General features: G+C 48.4%; 2 protein-coding genes across 2 annotated transcripts; both read left to right on the top strand.

The window, feature by feature from the left end:
* Positions 1-7,457: 7,457 nt before the first annotated feature.
* On the top strand, positions 7,458-15,463 carry LOC144248904 (uncharacterized). Its single transcript, XM_085567202.1, has 2 exons — positions 7,458-7,942; positions 13,950-15,463. Exon 2 carries the CDS (start codon positions 13,957-13,959, stop codon positions 15,313-15,315), a length of 1,359 nt encoding a protein of 452 aa, XP_085423328.1. The 5' UTR covers positions 7,458-7,942; positions 13,950-13,956; the 3' UTR covers positions 15,316-15,463.
* On the top strand, positions 10,978-13,865 carry LOC146768157 (endogenous retrovirus group K member 18 Pol protein). The gene has a single exon (XM_085567183.1). It carries the CDS (start codon positions 10,993-10,995, stop codon positions 13,858-13,860), a length of 2,868 nt encoding a protein of 955 aa, XP_085423309.1. The 5' UTR covers positions 10,978-10,992; the 3' UTR covers positions 13,861-13,865.
* Positions 15,464-16,451: the final 988 nt, after the last annotated feature.

Raw genomic sequence — 16,451 nt, 5'->3', positions numbered from 1 at the left:
GCTATGGAACTGTGTCTCTGAAGGAGAGGGCAGCTGAATTGTGGGAGAAGCTGCTTATTTCTGTAACAAGTTACACTGTGTGTTCCTCAGTGCCTTTCCATGGGATAGCCAAAGCACACGGATCACCTGCACTATCTCTGCCACAGTTCCTAATTTGGGAACTTTGGCCCCTATTGCTTTTTATTTATGTATTTACATAGACATTGTGGTTGATAGAAAGGCTGCAGTTAGGAAAGTCTTAGTTTTGTGTAAGCCTGTTTCTAGATTCAGGTAATGCACAGAATTGCAATTGTATTTTTATTTAATTTAATAATTTCAATTTATTTTCATTTAAAGGAGTAATTTAATTTTTGTATTTAAAAAGCTTGTTCCTAGCAAAGGGACAAAGAAGAATGAGGCAGAGAGGCAGTCTTTGCTGCTGTGTTTCTCTGCAAGTTGGTAGGGGTAGTAGTTAGGGGAGGTGGTACATTAATAGCTGCTTTCTAGGACCTGTGTGTGGCATTTCACCCACCCCTCTCTGTAGTGCCACTTTCCATCTTTTTATTGCCTGGAAACTCTTTAACAGGAGAAAACTAGCTGGGCAACCAGGTTTTTTCCAGTACTATGCTCAGGTTTGGATCTTTCAATCACCCTATGAGCAACAACAAAGGATCTTGACTACTCTCGAGTCCACCCGGCTTTGTGTTTCTCCCACGCAAGCCACTCGGGGCTGACTGTTCTGTGTTTCGGGAAGCCAACAGGCAGCCACGTTTTCGCCAGCGTGACACAAAGCGTCTGTCAAAACTTGAATTCGGATCGGGAAGCTGCCTCGGGGACGAGTTCCTAATTTTTGTACAAAATGTTCTTTTTCTAGCCGGCAGATGTCAGCCGCGAGGCAGCGCGTCCGTGCGAATGCGCTCCTCATCCCTGGGGAAGATGCGCTCCTTCCCGCTGCTTTCTGCTTTTCATAGCTTCCTTCACAAACGACTGTCACCGGGATTTGGGCGTGATGTGAGTGAGCCTCGTGGAATTTAATAAGTACTTGATTAGAATAAGGATAAAGCCAGACATAAAATGAAATGCTTTCAAATTGATCTTACTCGAAAGATGTTGTGCAGAGCTTTTCATGCTGGTAAGGTGGCAGCTAAGAGCTGAATTGTATTAGTATGGAAGGCATTCAATATTCCATTTAGAGTTAATTCAAAACTAGCTGTACTAAAAATCAGTAATGCGAGTTGGAATAGGTACAGAATGTCAGTTCTGTGGAAGATGGAAGACAATACCAGACTAGGGAATAAGCAATGTTAATTTTACCTCTGAAGTTGTTAGGAGTTTTCATTTTTCCTTTTTCCTTCATGATTAATATAAGGATCAAAGGATTTCAGATATCCATACAAAGAGAACATTAATACAGAATCACACAAAAAATTGCATTTGAAGGGACCTTAGAGATCATCTTGTTCCAGCCAGTGATAGACTTTCAGCAGACCAGATTGCTCAAAGTCTCATCCAACCTGGTTTTGAACACTTCCAGAGATGGGATATCTACAACTTCTCTGTTCCAATGTCTCACCATCCTCACAGTAAAGAATTTCTTCTTAACCTAAATCTACTGTCTTTCAGTTTAAAACAATTCTCCTTGTTCTATCACTAAATATCCTTGTAAAACGTGTCTCTCTCGTAAGCTCCCTTGGGGTACTGGAAGGTGCTACAAGCTCTTCTCTTTTCCAGACTGAACTGCCCCAATGCTCTCGGTCTTCATGGAGAGGTACTCCTACCCTCTGATCATCTTCATGGCATCCTCCAGACTTGCTCCAGCTGCTCCATGTCCTTCCCATGCTGAGGGCCCCAGAGCTGGATGCAGCAGTCCAGTGGGGTTTCACCAGAGTGCAGTAGAGGGGCACAATCCCCTCCATTGATCTTCTGGCTACACCTCTTTTGGTATAGCCCAGGAAATCATCAAATTTCTGAGCTCTGAGCACACACTGCTTGCTCAACTCGTCCACAAGCACCCCAAGTTCTTCCCCTCGGGACTGCTCTCAATCCATCCTCCACCCACCCTCTATTTATGCTTGGGCTTGCTCTGACCCAGGTGTGAGGCCCTGCCCTTGGCAAGGTTGGACTTTATGAACCCACCTCTCAAGGCTGCTAGGAAGCTTTACAGGTGCACATCAGAAAGGCTTAAGTACTTTTTTTCTAGAAAGCATTATTTTTAAAATACAAATGCATTATAAAATGAAGTACTTCATATAAATTTGGAAAGACTTCCTGTTTATGTAAATGGTCAATCCAGCTGTTTTGTGATGATGGATTGTGTACACCTGAGCATCTAGACTTGAGCCTTGTCAGGAAAAATATCCCCCAGTGATCATAAGTGGTGTAATGGTAATATGGAAATACACAGAGCCTTTTGCCTATTCCAGAGATGTTCTGAGAGAGGTCTTCTGCCTTTTTTTTTTTTTTTTTTTTGCGTATATGTGTGTGTGTGTGGTACAGGGTGCTTAAGTGATGAATTTTCATCAAGGAGAAGATAGAGTAATTGAGTCCAAAATAGTCCTTTAGAAAATTATAATACTAGGTACTTAAAATTAATTGAATTGACCTCAATTCCTAAACCATAATCATCTTGCAGAGGCCAAGAGGACAGTCAGGTTGTTCTAGTTGCAAAAGCTGCTTCCATTTTTGCTGATATCAAGGATAGAAGTAATTGTCTATATTAATAAACTGTATTACTTAACATCTCTCACCACTGCTCTTGAAGACTGCCTTCAACACCTGGGGCAAAATGTATATTAATACAAATTACTTTTGATTAAAACCATTATTATTTTAGCACAAAAATGAAGGGGGTGGTAGAAAGGAACATTCTCCTTTTAAATATTTAAATACTCATTATACTGAAGTGATACAAATTACTGGCTGACTGACAACTTGCTAATAATAGCTTAAAAATGCAAATAGAGCTATTATCCCAATTGACACTAATTGGAACTCCTTTGGCAGCCTGGGAGGGCAGGACAGGAAGGTTTGATTGTTTCCTCAAGCTGGAATTGGGCTGGTAAGGAAGTGTGGGGAAGATGTGCTGTGGATAAACAGGTTTCCATCTGCAGACATCAGAATTCATTATGCTGTATTTCAAGAAAACTGCTCTGAAGTGCTGTCTTGTGCCTGTGTACAGTTTTGGTGAGGTTTGGGGTGCACTGGGTGGGTCTCACTCATGCCCCCACAGTGCAGGCTTTGCCTGGGCTGAGTAGAACTGTGGGAATCCAAGCTGTAGATGCTCAAATCTTACAAAACAGCTGTGATGTCTTCTGGGTATTGTGAAAATTCACTATTCTAAAATTCACTGAATTATAATTTTTTAAAATTCAGTCTTAGAATAACTACACCACATATATATATTTCTTCAGTAATTATTGTGTATCTTCTCCAGGCAAGGTTTGCTTCCAGAGCATGTTGGTACACACAAGCACAATGTGGCTATTGTTGTCTGAGTGTTATAACAGTGAAAATTAAAGCATTTCTATGTGCCAAAATTGAATATCTGTGATTAAAGGTGTTCTGTTACTCAGCTAGATGTTTTTAATGCTAATTAGTTCATGAAAATAAAATGTTGAAGGTGTATTAACATGTATTGGCACTGATATATTCTCAGTCACAGTTGTGACTGAGAATATAAGGCACAAATTTAAGCAGCTCTTTACCTGCTTCACACAGTTCCACTCTCTCTCGCTTTCGGGTGATGTCTCCATTGTTACATTTGTTTGACTCAATGATCTTAAGGGTCTTTTTCAACCTAAATTGTTCTGTGATATGTTGGTGCAGGTGTATTAACTCTTCTACAGCTATGCTGCTGAAATAGAAATGTAGGAAATGGTTTAGATAGGAAAAAGCCAGAAAATATACTCTTTAACCCCAAAAATATTTTCTTAGCATTTAACATTATTCTTTATAATTAATGAAGTTTCTTTGCACTGAGGGGGCTGGTTAGCTACATGGTGTGTATTACATTTCTAGCTCAGCCATTGTTGTTACTTCTGGCCAAGCCATCTCACCTTGCTGGGCTTCCTCCAGGCTTCTGGGAGAGCATGAAGCACCATGAGAGATAAAGTGTTTTGTTGCCTAACAGTCTGTTCACGTTTCATTTCTTCCATATGCAGTCAGTGGTAACATTGTTTAATTTGGAGATGGATGTAGAAAACAAGAGGTGATAGTTTTTGCACACACTCTATATCTCTCTTTAAAATGGGGTTTCTGAGATGGTTTATTCTGACAGAAATTAGATATCTATCAGGAATGGAGCAGTGATAATTCTTAATAAATATCATAATGATTTTCACACAGGTTCTCCAGCTGACAATTGTTTCAGTCTCTATCAAAAGTATTAAAAGAATAATGCAGAGACTGTCTTTTTTTCTTCCCTGAAAAGATGTAGGTTCAAGGATATTTGTTCACTTGTTAACACCAAAAACAAAAATTAAAAAAAATGCTACTCTTTAAGTACCAGTTATCTTCTGTAAAGGGAGGTGAGCTCCTTTGCAGCTCACACGAGGACATGTGGCTGTATCTGGCACTAGAGGTGGCTGTACACTGACACACTACAGCTCCAGGGAAGGAGCCACTGTGTGCTCTCGTCCTGTCACTCTGAGATGTTTGTCAATGCAGTGTGGAATGTTATAGGGAACTGCTTGGGCTCATCAGAAGAGCATTTGGCATTACCAAATTTTGCACTGGGGCTTGCTTGGTATCTCTTATGATAAAGCAGTAAGCCATCATTTAGGAGACATAGTTTAAGGGACAAAGTTTGCATTTAAGTAATGGCTGCTGGTAGCTCTGAAGGAGCTGTTGCTGACATACTCCGAACAAACAGCATTTTAAAGACTCGCTTTAATAATTTTCAAAAAACCTCTTGATGCTTTTCTGCTCTAGCTCAGGATGGCTAGGAATTGGGTTCCTACAAGATCCCCATGCCCAGACATTTCCAGATCCTTTGTTTTCTTTTGGTTGGGACCATGCTGAAAAAATACCAGTCTCCTGGCATGAACAAAGCACATGCTTGTGGCATCAGAATTAGGCAAGTGCTGCAGAGCCTGAGCTCCCCAGGTGAAATGAGGCATGGAGGGGCCTGACCCTTCTCCCAGCTCCCCATTTCATGGACAGGGTTTGTGGACAATTGCTGTGGATATGGCTTGCCAGGTTAAATTTGGCTGCGTCTCCACCATGGACAACCAGTCTCCCTGCAACACCACCGAGATGGAGATGATGGGTCGAGCTGCTGGCCCTCTGTGTCACTCGTGGGAAAGACAGGCTTCAGAGAACCTGTCTTCAGCATTGCTGTCGGGGTGAAGGGGAGTGCCTGTGTGTAGGGGAGACAGTGCCTACCAGAAAAGCAGCCACATGTCACAGTGCAGATGATTGATGTATTTCTAGGGGAAAAAAATAAGCAAAAAGAGGGCTAAGATTGTTGGAAGTGGGCTGTGATGTTAAACTGCCTGTAGCATTCCCAGCGGGGACAATTATCAGCATTGGGTTTACTTTCTGTGCTGATTTCCTAGAAAGAATTGTATTGCTTTATTTAAAGCTTGCTTGTATTTTACTGACAGATGCCTTTGCTGCAGTGTTATTGATTAGCTTATGCAACATGATGAATGTCAAACTGCTGCCACCAAAAAGAGCTCAGTCTGTGTCACAGTTGTGGCTGGCTGTAGTGGAGATAGTGAGGGATTTAGTGAAAGCCTCTCCAAAGCCTGCAGTGGGGCTGGAGAGTGGGCACTGCCCAGCAGTCCAAGGCAGGAATAACCTGGGGCTGCAGGCAATGCTGTCCAATACATAAAAGTGTTTAAAAGCTGATGGAGCCCTAAAAGGGAGATTAAAGACCACAGAAATTATTTAAAACTCCCTTTGAAGTACTCAATAGTCTATAGACTATACTGCTTAAGACTAAAGGCAGGTAAAAGACAAAATTCCTCTTTGTGTCTCCAGGATCCCAGGATGCCTGTGAGGGCAAATATTGTTGTGGGGAGATGTTGGGAGTGAGTCTGTGGCAGGAACAGACATCTGGACTGGATGCCTTCAGTTGTGTACAATTCATGCACCTCCACCTCTGCCCAGGACCTGCTGGGCAGGCACAGCCCCACAGTCCCTGACATTATTTTGCCACCCGAAATTAAAAGGAGTTGCTTCAAATGCCAGATTTAACCACTCAACAGACTGACATATAAAAGACTATTTTGATGACAGAGGCTCGGCTTTTCCTTCTAGAGTAAATTGTGGTAATGTCACTGACATGCTTGAGGGAAAGGATGCCACCGAGGACTTTGACAGATGCAAGGAGTGAACCTGCGTGAATTTCATGAGGCTTAGCAAGGCCAAGTGTAAGGTCCCACACCTGGGCACCCAAGAACAAATACAGGCTGGGCAGGGAATGGACTGAGAGCAGCCCTGAGGAAAAGGACTTGGGGTTCTTTGTGGATGAGCAACTCAGCAAGGCCCAGCTCGCAGCCCAGAGAGACAACCACATCCTGGGCTGCATCAAAAGCAGGGCAGCCTGCAGGGAGAGTGAGGTGATCCTGTCCTACCCTGCTTTGATGAGACCCCACCTGGAGTGCTGCATCCAGATCTGGGCTCCCCAGCACAGGAAGAACATGGACCTGTTGGAGCAACTGCAGAGGATGGGCATGAAAATGATCAGATATTTAATTTGAAAGAGAGTAGTCTTAGATTGGTTTTAAGGAAGGAATTCTTTACAATGAGGGTGGTGAGACTCTGCAACACATTGCCCAGAGAAAATGTGGTTACCCCATTCCTGGAAGTGTTCAGTGTCAATTTGGTTAGAGCTCTGAGCAAACTGGTCTAGTGAAAGGTGTCCCTGTCCATGGCAGGGGGTTGGACTAGATGACTTTTAAAGGCACCTTCCAACCCAACGCATTCTATGTTTTTTCTAGAAAATTCAGTCCTATCTGTTTACTGGATGCTGTTACTTAGTACCTGTGCTGTCTTTCAAACCTTTAAAGCCCATGTATATTTGTGGGCTTTGCAGTGGTTTCTTCTGCAGGAAGGTTTCTGAAATGTGCAGGCTGCAGGGAGTGAATGGTGGGGCCTTTTCTTTCCTCTCTGTGTCTCAAAATTCAGCACACACAGACTGTGAGCTCTTGTGAGCATTTGGGTCCTCCAGGCAAGGGTAACTGTGGGAGGGGACTTGGGAAACTGTCCCCCCGAATTACCCTGGGAGGTGACAGGTGTGTAGTTCCCTGCCTCCCCTGTTATCAATCAGTATGTCTGTCATCCCTTGGTGCTAGAAAATTCTTTGTTCTTTATACCTCCATTGGTTCCTTCCCTGAAACCGCTCTTTCCCCTTACCCTCATTGGTTATAACCCTGCCACTCGACCCTGACTCTGCCCCCGAAGCCTTCCCTCACTGAACGCTTCATGCCTGGACCCTCCCTCTCTTGTCCCCGTTATAATCCCGATTCCGCCCCCCGTTCGAGGCTCTCAGAGCGAGCTCCCTCCCGGAGTGGTTGTTTTCCCTTCGCTCCCTGAATTGCTGTTCCTCAATAAACGCTCCTGGAAAAAAGCCGCCTGTGAGCCGTCCCGCCTTCATAGAGGAAGATTTCATTACGCTATCCGGCTTCCGAGGACTCGGCTCTCTGACAAGCAGAGTGGTCAGAGACCCAGAAGCCTCAACTGGCGCCCGAACAGACTGGCCCCTCTCAGGAGTCAGCCGCAGAGCGTCTCCTCGGCTGCCTCGGCTCTGTGATCCGGCTGCCCGAGGACGAAAAGCGCCGTTCGCCGCCAGTTCCACGAGCGGCTGCTCTTCGTTGAAGAAGATCGCCTACCTCGCGGGCTGCAGACACCTCGTCCTGGTTCGACTTCGAGTTTGGGAGCAGACTCCGAACGGGACGAGACCTGCAGCGCTTCCTCTCCCCCTCAGAGGCTTTTTCGTTTTGACAGCGGTCTTTTTGTGGTGAGTTCCTGGTGCCCTGTCTGGCACCCGACCCTGTCTCTTTTCCTTTTCGTTTCTCGCTTTGTCTCTTTGGGGATTTCCTTTTTCTGCAGTGAGAATGGGCAATCGCTTGTCTCCTGCCCGGCGGGATTTTTACCTCCACGTTAAATCCTCCCTTGTTTTGGGTAACATTTCTTTTAAAAAGAGGGACCTTAAGGCTTTTGTTAATCTTATTTTCGATAACTTCCCTGACACCTCCAGGGATGATTTTTCTTCTCTTATTTTCTGGGGAAATATTGGGAAACTGTTATACGCATTACAAGTAAAGGGGAATTTTTCTGTGGGGCATTTTTTTCCACTTTTTCATTCTATTTACACTTTATTTAAACAAAAGGGTGAGAGTTGGGTTCCCGGTTCTCCTAACCCTCATTCCGCCCCCCCCACTCCTAACCCGGTTTCCCCTAAGGGTGGGTCGGGCAGCAGATCCTGCCATAACCAGGCACAGGGCTGCCACCGTCTCCCTGCTGCTCCCCGCCCCACTCTGTCCTCTCCTCGTCCTGGGACTGGCCATCCCAGTGCGACTCTTTCCTCTCCCCAAAGCCCTCAAACCCCTGTACCCAGTTTAAAACCATGTTATTCGATTCCTGATCTCTGTCACCACACCTCACAAAATGGCGCCGGCCACATGGCCGAGCAGCCCGCCACCGAGGGACAAAATGGCGCCTCCTCTCCACCTCCTCACTCCCTTCGGGCCCCTGCCAGTCCCCCTCAGGTTCCACCCCCGTCGAGTGCCGCCCCTGCGTCGGGTCCCGCCCCTACCACCGCGTCGATTGTTACGTCGTCGGGACCCGCCCCTCCAGCCCCCATGGCCACACCCCTGGGTGGGCCCCCGGTGGGAGGGACCGGCCTGCAGGAAGGCCACGCCCCTGTGGGAGGGACCGGCCTGCAGGAAGGCCACGCCCCGGCGGGAGGGACCGGCCTGCAGGAAGGCCACGCCCCTGTGGGAGGGAACCCCCTGCCGGAAGGCCACGCCCCGGTGGGTGAGCCTGGCCACGCCTCCCCTCAGGCCTCTTCTGGTTCCCACGCCACCGGAACCGGAAGTCGGCCTGGCCGGAAGCAGGCCATCTTGGCCTGCCGGGCTTCATGCCACCGAAGCCCACCGGCCAAGGGGAAGGTCCGAGCCCTTGCTCGTCCTGCCTCATCCTCCGATGAGGATGAGGACAGCGACAGCCCCCGGCCCACACCTAGGCCGGGAGGTGGGTGGGCCCGGATCAGGGCAGAGGCAATTAAGGATGGGGATTTGGAATTCGCAAGAGATCTGGGGCCGTTCGCAGCACCTGTGGTGAGGACCAGGGGGCAGCGGCCACACTGGGAGCAACTCCCATATGTGGAGATTAAAGAACTGAGGAAGGCTGCCAAAGACTATGGTCGAGACTCTCCTTTCTTTAAGAATGTATTGGACCTCACTTTCTCGGGCCATACATTGGTCCAGCATGACGTTAAATATATTGCCAAGTCCCTGCTCACTCCCACCGAGCTTTTATTGTGGGACATTCAATGGAGAAAGCTCCTCAAGCCTCTTCTGAAAAAACACAATTTAGCAGAGGCAATTGGAGAGGGAGAAGAAGCCATAGAAGCCCTGGCAGGGGAGGGGGAGTTCAGCCAGCCAGAGGACCAAATACTGTTACCCACGGAGGTCCTAGATGACATCAAGGAGGCTGGCCGAGCGGCACTGTTAAAAATCCCCGATGGGAAAACCCCCCTCCAGAACTTTTCAGCTATTACCCAGGGCCCAGAGGAATCTTTCATAAAATTCGTGGACCGGCTGAGGGAGGCCATCGACCGGCAGATAGACCATCCTGCAGCGAGGGAAGAGCTCCTGAGAAAGATGGCCATGACCAACGCGACAGCCGAGACAAAGAAGATATTAAGGACTTTACCTCAGGACCCCGAACCCACCATCGCACAGATGGTGGAGGCCTGCACGAAAGCCGCCTCCACCGAGACCACTGTCGCCCTTGCAGTAAGTAAGGGGATTGGGGAGGCGATGTTGACGATGAACACCATCCGGTGCTTCGGGTGTGGCCAGATGGGCCACATACAAGCCAACTGCCCATACTGGCCCCCGGAGCAACCACACTACTCGTACACACCCTCCCCAAGACCAATACCCAGGAACCCGATGCCCTACCATCAGCAGGCGGGAAACGGGTCGCGGAGCGCGGGGAGGGGCCGCGCGAGGACAACAAGTGGCCCCTCACAGCGCCCAGGCCTCCCCACCATCCGGGAGGACCGGTGGCCCAGCGGACAGTTCCGGAGGGTTGGCGGAGCCACGACGACGGGCTCCGCCTCTTCCGTAGAACCCGCAACTTAAATTCAGACACTCACCGGGTCCTCAAAAGCTCCATCACTGTGACTCTCCAGGATGAGGACCTGGTGAGAGTTCCCGCTGGGTTCCTGGAACCCCCTTACCGTAATTGTGAGGTAACAGTGTTAATACTCGGAGATTGCAGGCTCACACCAGACCGTGTTACCGTCGTTCCTGAAGTGGTGTGTTTTCAGCCGGGGTCCGAGGTCACCGTCTCAGTCGTCTGCCATCAACCACCTTGCACCATCACCAAGGGGCTCCCCTTCGCTGCCATGTACCTCCTCGACGTGACCGACCTCACCGATCCACCAGCACAGGACTATTTCGCTGGACATGACTCCGGGGAAGACAATTTTGTCTTCCTCACACAAAATGTTTGCAAATCCAGACCAATGATTGAGACTGTTTTATCGCTTCAGAGAAAGTCCATCAAACTGGACCTGATGGCAGACACCGGGGCAGACGTCACCATCATACCCCGGTCAAAGTGGCCCCGCGACTGGGAGTTGGTGCCTCCTTGTGGCACAATCTCCGGAGTGGGAGGAGCTGTCAACTCCATGCGCAGCAAACACCTGGTAAGTGTGGAGGGCCCTGAGGGACAGATTGCCACCATTCGGCCTTTTGTTGTTTCATCTAACATCATGTTATTAGGCAGGGACATTTTGTCCCAATGGGGTGCCCGCCTCGATATCCCTAGCCCTGCATGGGATTTTTAGTATGGGCCACTGCGGAGCGCACCTCCCCACCGCTGAATTGGAAGACCGATGTTCCAGTGTGGGTAGATCAGTGGCCCCTTGTGGAGGAGAAATTAAAAGCGCTCCATGAATTAGTAGAGGAGCAGGTCCGCCTGGGGCATTTAATACCCTCCACCAGCCCCTGGAACACTCCTGTCTTTGTTATTAAAAAACCTGGCAAAGACAAATGGCGCCTGCTCCAAGACCTGCGCAGGGTCAATGAGGTAATCGAGGACATGGGCCCCCTGCAGCCTGGCCTTCCCTCACCCTCCATGCTTCCCCGGGATTGGCAGCTCGCAGTCATTGACATCAAGGACTGTTTTTTCAACATCCCATTGTATCCCGGAGATGCCCCCAGATTCGCGTTCTCCGTCCCTTCCATCAATAGGGCGGAGCCTTATAAGAGGTACCAATGGGCCACTTTGCCCCAGGGAATGAAAAATTCTCCGATGCTCTGCCAAACTTTTGTGGCCCAGGTGCTTTCGCCGATCAGAAAGCTGTTCCCTGAAGCGATCATCCTGCATTATATGGATGATGTCTTGATCTGCGCTGAAACACAAGCTTATCTGCAGATCACACTTTCCAAAACTGTTAAAGCCATTAAAGCTGCAGGGTTTGAAATTGCCGAAGAAAAGATCCAGCTGTCAGCGCCATGGAAGTATTTGGGCTTTCACATTACGGGAAGGACTGTCGCGCCCCAATCTGTCACCGTCAAAGACGACCCACGGACCCTGCGGGATCTCCAGCAGATCTGCGGTACCATCACGTGGATCCGACCTCTCCTGGGACTCACCACGGAGGAGCTGGCGCCGCTCTTCAACCTGCTACGAGGAGATGGCGACCTAGCTTCCCCTCGCGAGCTAACACCTGCCGCCAAAGGAGCCCTGGAGAGAGTCGCTGAGGCCATACGATCCCGTCAGGCCCACCGTGTGGATCGGCTCCTTCCCGTCACCCTTGCCATACTGGGTAAGTGCCCAAACTTCCATGGTCTGCTTTTTCAATGGGACGCTGGGCGGAAGGACCCACTCCTTATCATTGAGTGGCTGTTTCTCCCGCACCAACCAGCGAAAACTATTTCAACTCCTGCAGAGTTAATAGCTAGGATAATAATAAAGGCCAGACAACGCCTCCGGACCCTCGCAGGGTGTGACCCGGCGTGCATTTACCTACCTCTTAATTTGGAACAATTGGAATCCCTGCTTCAGACAAACGAAAGTTTGCAAATTGCTTTAGACAGTTACCCTGGACAGATTTCCATTCATTACCCTAAACATAAAATATTCAAAGACACGTTATATTTGGCCCCAAAGTCATTCAAAAATAAAACACCTATTAAAGGTGCTCTCACGGTGTTCACCGATGGGTCGGGAAAATCCCACAAATCGGTGATCACTTGGAAGGACCCGGAGAGTCAGAAGTGGGAGTCTGACATCCAACTGGTTGAGGGTTCCCCCCAGATCGCAGAACTTGCTGCGGTCGTGAGAGCATTCAAAAAATTTCAGCAACCTTTCAATCTGGTAACAGATTCGGCTTATGTTGCCGGGGTAGCAGAACGGGCAGAACACGCCCTGCTCAAAGAAGTTCAAAACAAACAGTTATTCGATTTGCTCACGGAATTAATCTGGCTGATCTCCCACCGAGAGCAACTCTATTATATTATGCACGTCCGGGCTCACACAGACCTGCCAGGAGCTATTGCAGAGGGGAACCGGATGGCCGACCTCCTTGCAATGACATCTCATTACTCTGCACCTGCACTTTCATTAACCTTACCAGACATCTTTGCACAGGCAAGGCTCAGCCATGCGTTTTTCCATCAAAATGCACCTGCCCTTGCCCGACAATTTAAAATATCAAAAGAACAAGCCAAAGCCATACTAGCCACATGCCCAAACTGTCAGTCCTTCGCCCTTCCACCGCTGCCAACGGGGATAAACCCCCGAGGGTTGGCAGCATTGGAGCTGTGGCAAACAGACATCACTCACTATAATCCTTTTGGCCGCCTGAAATACCTGCATGTGTCCATAGACACATTTTCCGGGGCCGTGTTCGCGTCACTCCACACTGGTGAAAAAACAAAAGATATCATCAAACATCTATTCATGGCATTTGCCACATTAGGAGTCCCAAAAGCCATCAAAACGGACAATGGGCCTGGATTCACCTCGACAAAATTCGCACAATTTCTACAACAATGGGGAATTGCCCATTCCACCGGCATTCCCCATAACCCCACAGGACAGGCAATAGTGGAACGCTCCCACAAAGAGTTAAAAAGGCTGCTAGAACAACAACACGATTCGGCTCTGGCCATGACACCAGTTGAAAGATTATGCAAGGCACTTTATGTTCTTAATTTCTTAAATTGTTCTGACCGAGAGCCGAATCCCCCTGCACTCAGACACTTTTGCAATAACACCAGGGCAGTTTTGAAAGAGCGTCCGCCAGTCCTCATCAGAGACCCAGAATCAAAAATCATCTCAGGGCCGTACCCTCTGATAACGTGGGGGAGAGGGTACGCTTGTGTTTCCACAGCCCAGGGTCCCAAATGGATTCCTGGAAAATACGTCAAACCGTACCTGGAGAGCACTACCACGGACCCCCCAGCGAAGAGCAACCCAGCGACCCCATCACAATCACCACCAGATAATGCAGTGGCGTGGCGACGGAGAAAAAAGAAGAGGACCGGAAGACCACCCAACATCGTCTCCCGGGTCCTCATCACAAGGACATACCTACCTCTACAAGACTTAACAACTTCCGCCACCCCATCCCCTCCTGTGCTGTTCCCTCTACCCTCATACCTAACCCGTCATCCCTTTACCCCTCCGTCCTGAAATTTATTTTTATTTTAACCCAAAAGGGGGAGCTGGGGGAGGGGAGGGAACCAAATGTATGTTGGTAATATTGTTTTGTTTAATTTTAGTACTAGGATGGCTGCCAGAACATCATTCACCCAAAAGAAACAACAGAAGATGTCCCACTGCGCCCAGCTGGTTGCAGCCACGCTTTCCATCCTCCTGTGGCTGCATGTAGCAGATGGCTGGGTGGTACCACAGCCGAAAGAAAATGTCTGGATCACGCTGGCAAAGTCCTTGCAGCAGGATAACCTATGTCTGGCCATGGGCAACGTGGACAATCCCCTGTCCACTTGCCTGGTAGGGGTCCCCTTGGTAGCTGATGATTGGCCGGTATCCAATTCCGACCTGCTCCGAACCACGGGTAGGAGGCCTAACCCGGTCGATACTTGGGATGAGTGGACCAAAATTTTGCCCAACAGCAAAGAGGAACCCCAAGAATTGGACTTACTGGGGTCCTCCACAGCTAGATATTGTGTCAAATTCTATTATAGGAGGCCAAGTCAAAATTGGCACGGAATTGACTTGGCCAAAGACACATACCGGAAAGATGTAACACCTATCAGTAAAAAATATAACAGCCAAACTTGGTGCAATTATACTAGCCAGGTGATTTCGGTTTCATCCACTCATCCCAAGACATTGCCCAGGGGGATGTTTCTTATCTGTGGGGACAGAGTATGGTCGGGAATTCCATCTCGGCTCCAGGGAGGCCCATGCAGCCTTGGCAAGCTTGCTACCCTCACTCCAAACAGAACTCAAATTCTAGATTGGAAAAAAGAAAGACAATTGGCACGCACCAAAAGATCATATGCTCAATTCGACGAAAATTGTGACTCCGAAATTTACGATTGGGGAAAAACAAAGAGGGTCGCTGTATCCATCTTTTTACCATGGTATGCAGCAGCTAAGGCCCTCGGTGAGCTTTCTCACCTGGAGTGTTGGATAAGTAAGCATGCCAACGCCTCGTCTGCCGCCCTCTCCGATCTTCTGGCAGACCAGCAAACCACCAGGCAAGCCACATTACAAAACAGAGCGGCTATTGATTTCCTGCTGCTCGCCCATGGCCACAGCTGCGAGGACTTCGAAGGATTGTGTTGCTTCAATTTAACATCACGGAGCACTTCCATCCAAGCCAACATCCAGCAGATCCGGACCGAAGTACAGGACATCAAAACGGAAACTTCGGCTGTGGACCCCGTCCACAAACTATTGATGCAGTGGGGCATTCCCGGGTGGGCAGCCTCCATTTTAAAAGGACTCTTTTGGATTTTCATAATTATCCTTCTGATTTCAGTTGCCTTAACCATCTTCAAAAAGACGCTTACCAAGACTTTGGCAAATATTTATTTAATTAACAAGAACGGGGGAGATGTGGGAGGGGACTTGGGAAACTGTCCCCCCGAATTACCCTGGGAGGTGACAGGTGTGTAGTTCCCTGCCTCCCCTGTTATCAATCAGTATGTCTGTCATCCCTTGGTGCTAGAAAATTCTTTGTTCTTTATACCTCCATTGGTTCCTTCCCTGAAACCGCTCTTTCCCCTTACCCTCATTGGTTATAACCCTGCCACTCGACCCTGACTCTGCCCCCGAAGCCTTCCCTCACTGAACGCTTCATGCCTGGACCCTCCCTCTCTTGTCCCCGTTATAATCCCGATTCCGCCCCCCGTTCGAGGCTCTCAGAGCGAGCTCCCTCCCGGAGTGGTTGTTTTCCCTTCGCTCCCTGAATTGCTGTTCCTCAATAAACGCTCCTGGAAAAAAGCCGCCTGTGAGCCGTCCCGCCTTCATAGAGGAAGATTTCATTACGCTATCCGGCTTCCGAGGACTCGGCTCTCTGACAAGCAGAGTGGTCAGAGACCCAGAAGCCTCAGGTAACAGCATTTTGAAGTTTTCTTTCTTTCTACCCTTCACTGAGCATTATTCAACATGATTTCCACAATCCTTTTGCTGTGCTGCTAGCTCAGCAGTCAGCTTCTCCTCCTCACTGAGCTCAGTAGGAGTTCATACAGAAGTTTATTAGCCTGAAAATTAGCCTTGGAAAGACAAAGAGCTGCCAGAGTGCCAGCACAACCACTGTGTCACACATCAGTGTGGTCCCTCCCACAAGCCACCTCGGTTTTCCCACCATGCAGCCCCCCACCTTGCTTGATCTGGCTTCTACTTAGCTGAAAGTGGGATCTGTTTTAAGCATGGGCAGGCTTAGGTGCTGCTTCTAACCTAGAAGGAGTGAGGTCCAGCACCCACCTGCTCCTAATGGGGGGTATTGGGATGATGCCTCAGGTAACCTTGAAAATTGATGTGTACAAATTCATTTCCAAACTGGAAAATAACAAGCAGTGAATCCCTTTGTATTACTTAGTTTTAAATTTAGTCTGGATACACTGATTGTTCTAATTGATGATTCATCTGCGATGAAAGTTTGCATCATAGCATCAGAGAAGTATAGCCCCTAGAAGGGAGAAAGAAGATAGAACTCCAGATGCCTTGGCATCTGGTGAGATGGATGTAGCATTTCAGGCCTATCCTGGATATCTAGCAATCAAATATTTTAATTAAAAGATAATAACAGT

Source organism: Lonchura striata, chromosome 2 (assembly GCF_050655825.1).
Source record: "Lonchura striata isolate lonStrDom1 chromosome 2, ASM5065582v1, whole genome shotgun sequence".
NCBI lineage: Eukaryota > Metazoa > Chordata > Aves > Passeriformes > Estrildidae > Lonchura > Lonchura striata.
Note: the sequence above shows the minus strand (reverse complement) of the source record. Positions and strands in the feature narration are given on the sequence as shown.

Excerpts from the sequence above, each read along its gene's own strand:
- LOC146768157 (XM_085567183.1), top strand. The coding sequence starts at position 10,993 with ATGGGATTTTTAGTATGGGCCACTGCGGAGCGCACCTCCCCACCGCTG.
- LOC144248904 (XM_085567202.1), top strand. The coding sequence starts at position 13,957 with ATGGCTGCCAGAACATCATTCACCCAAAAGAAACAACAGAAGATGTCC.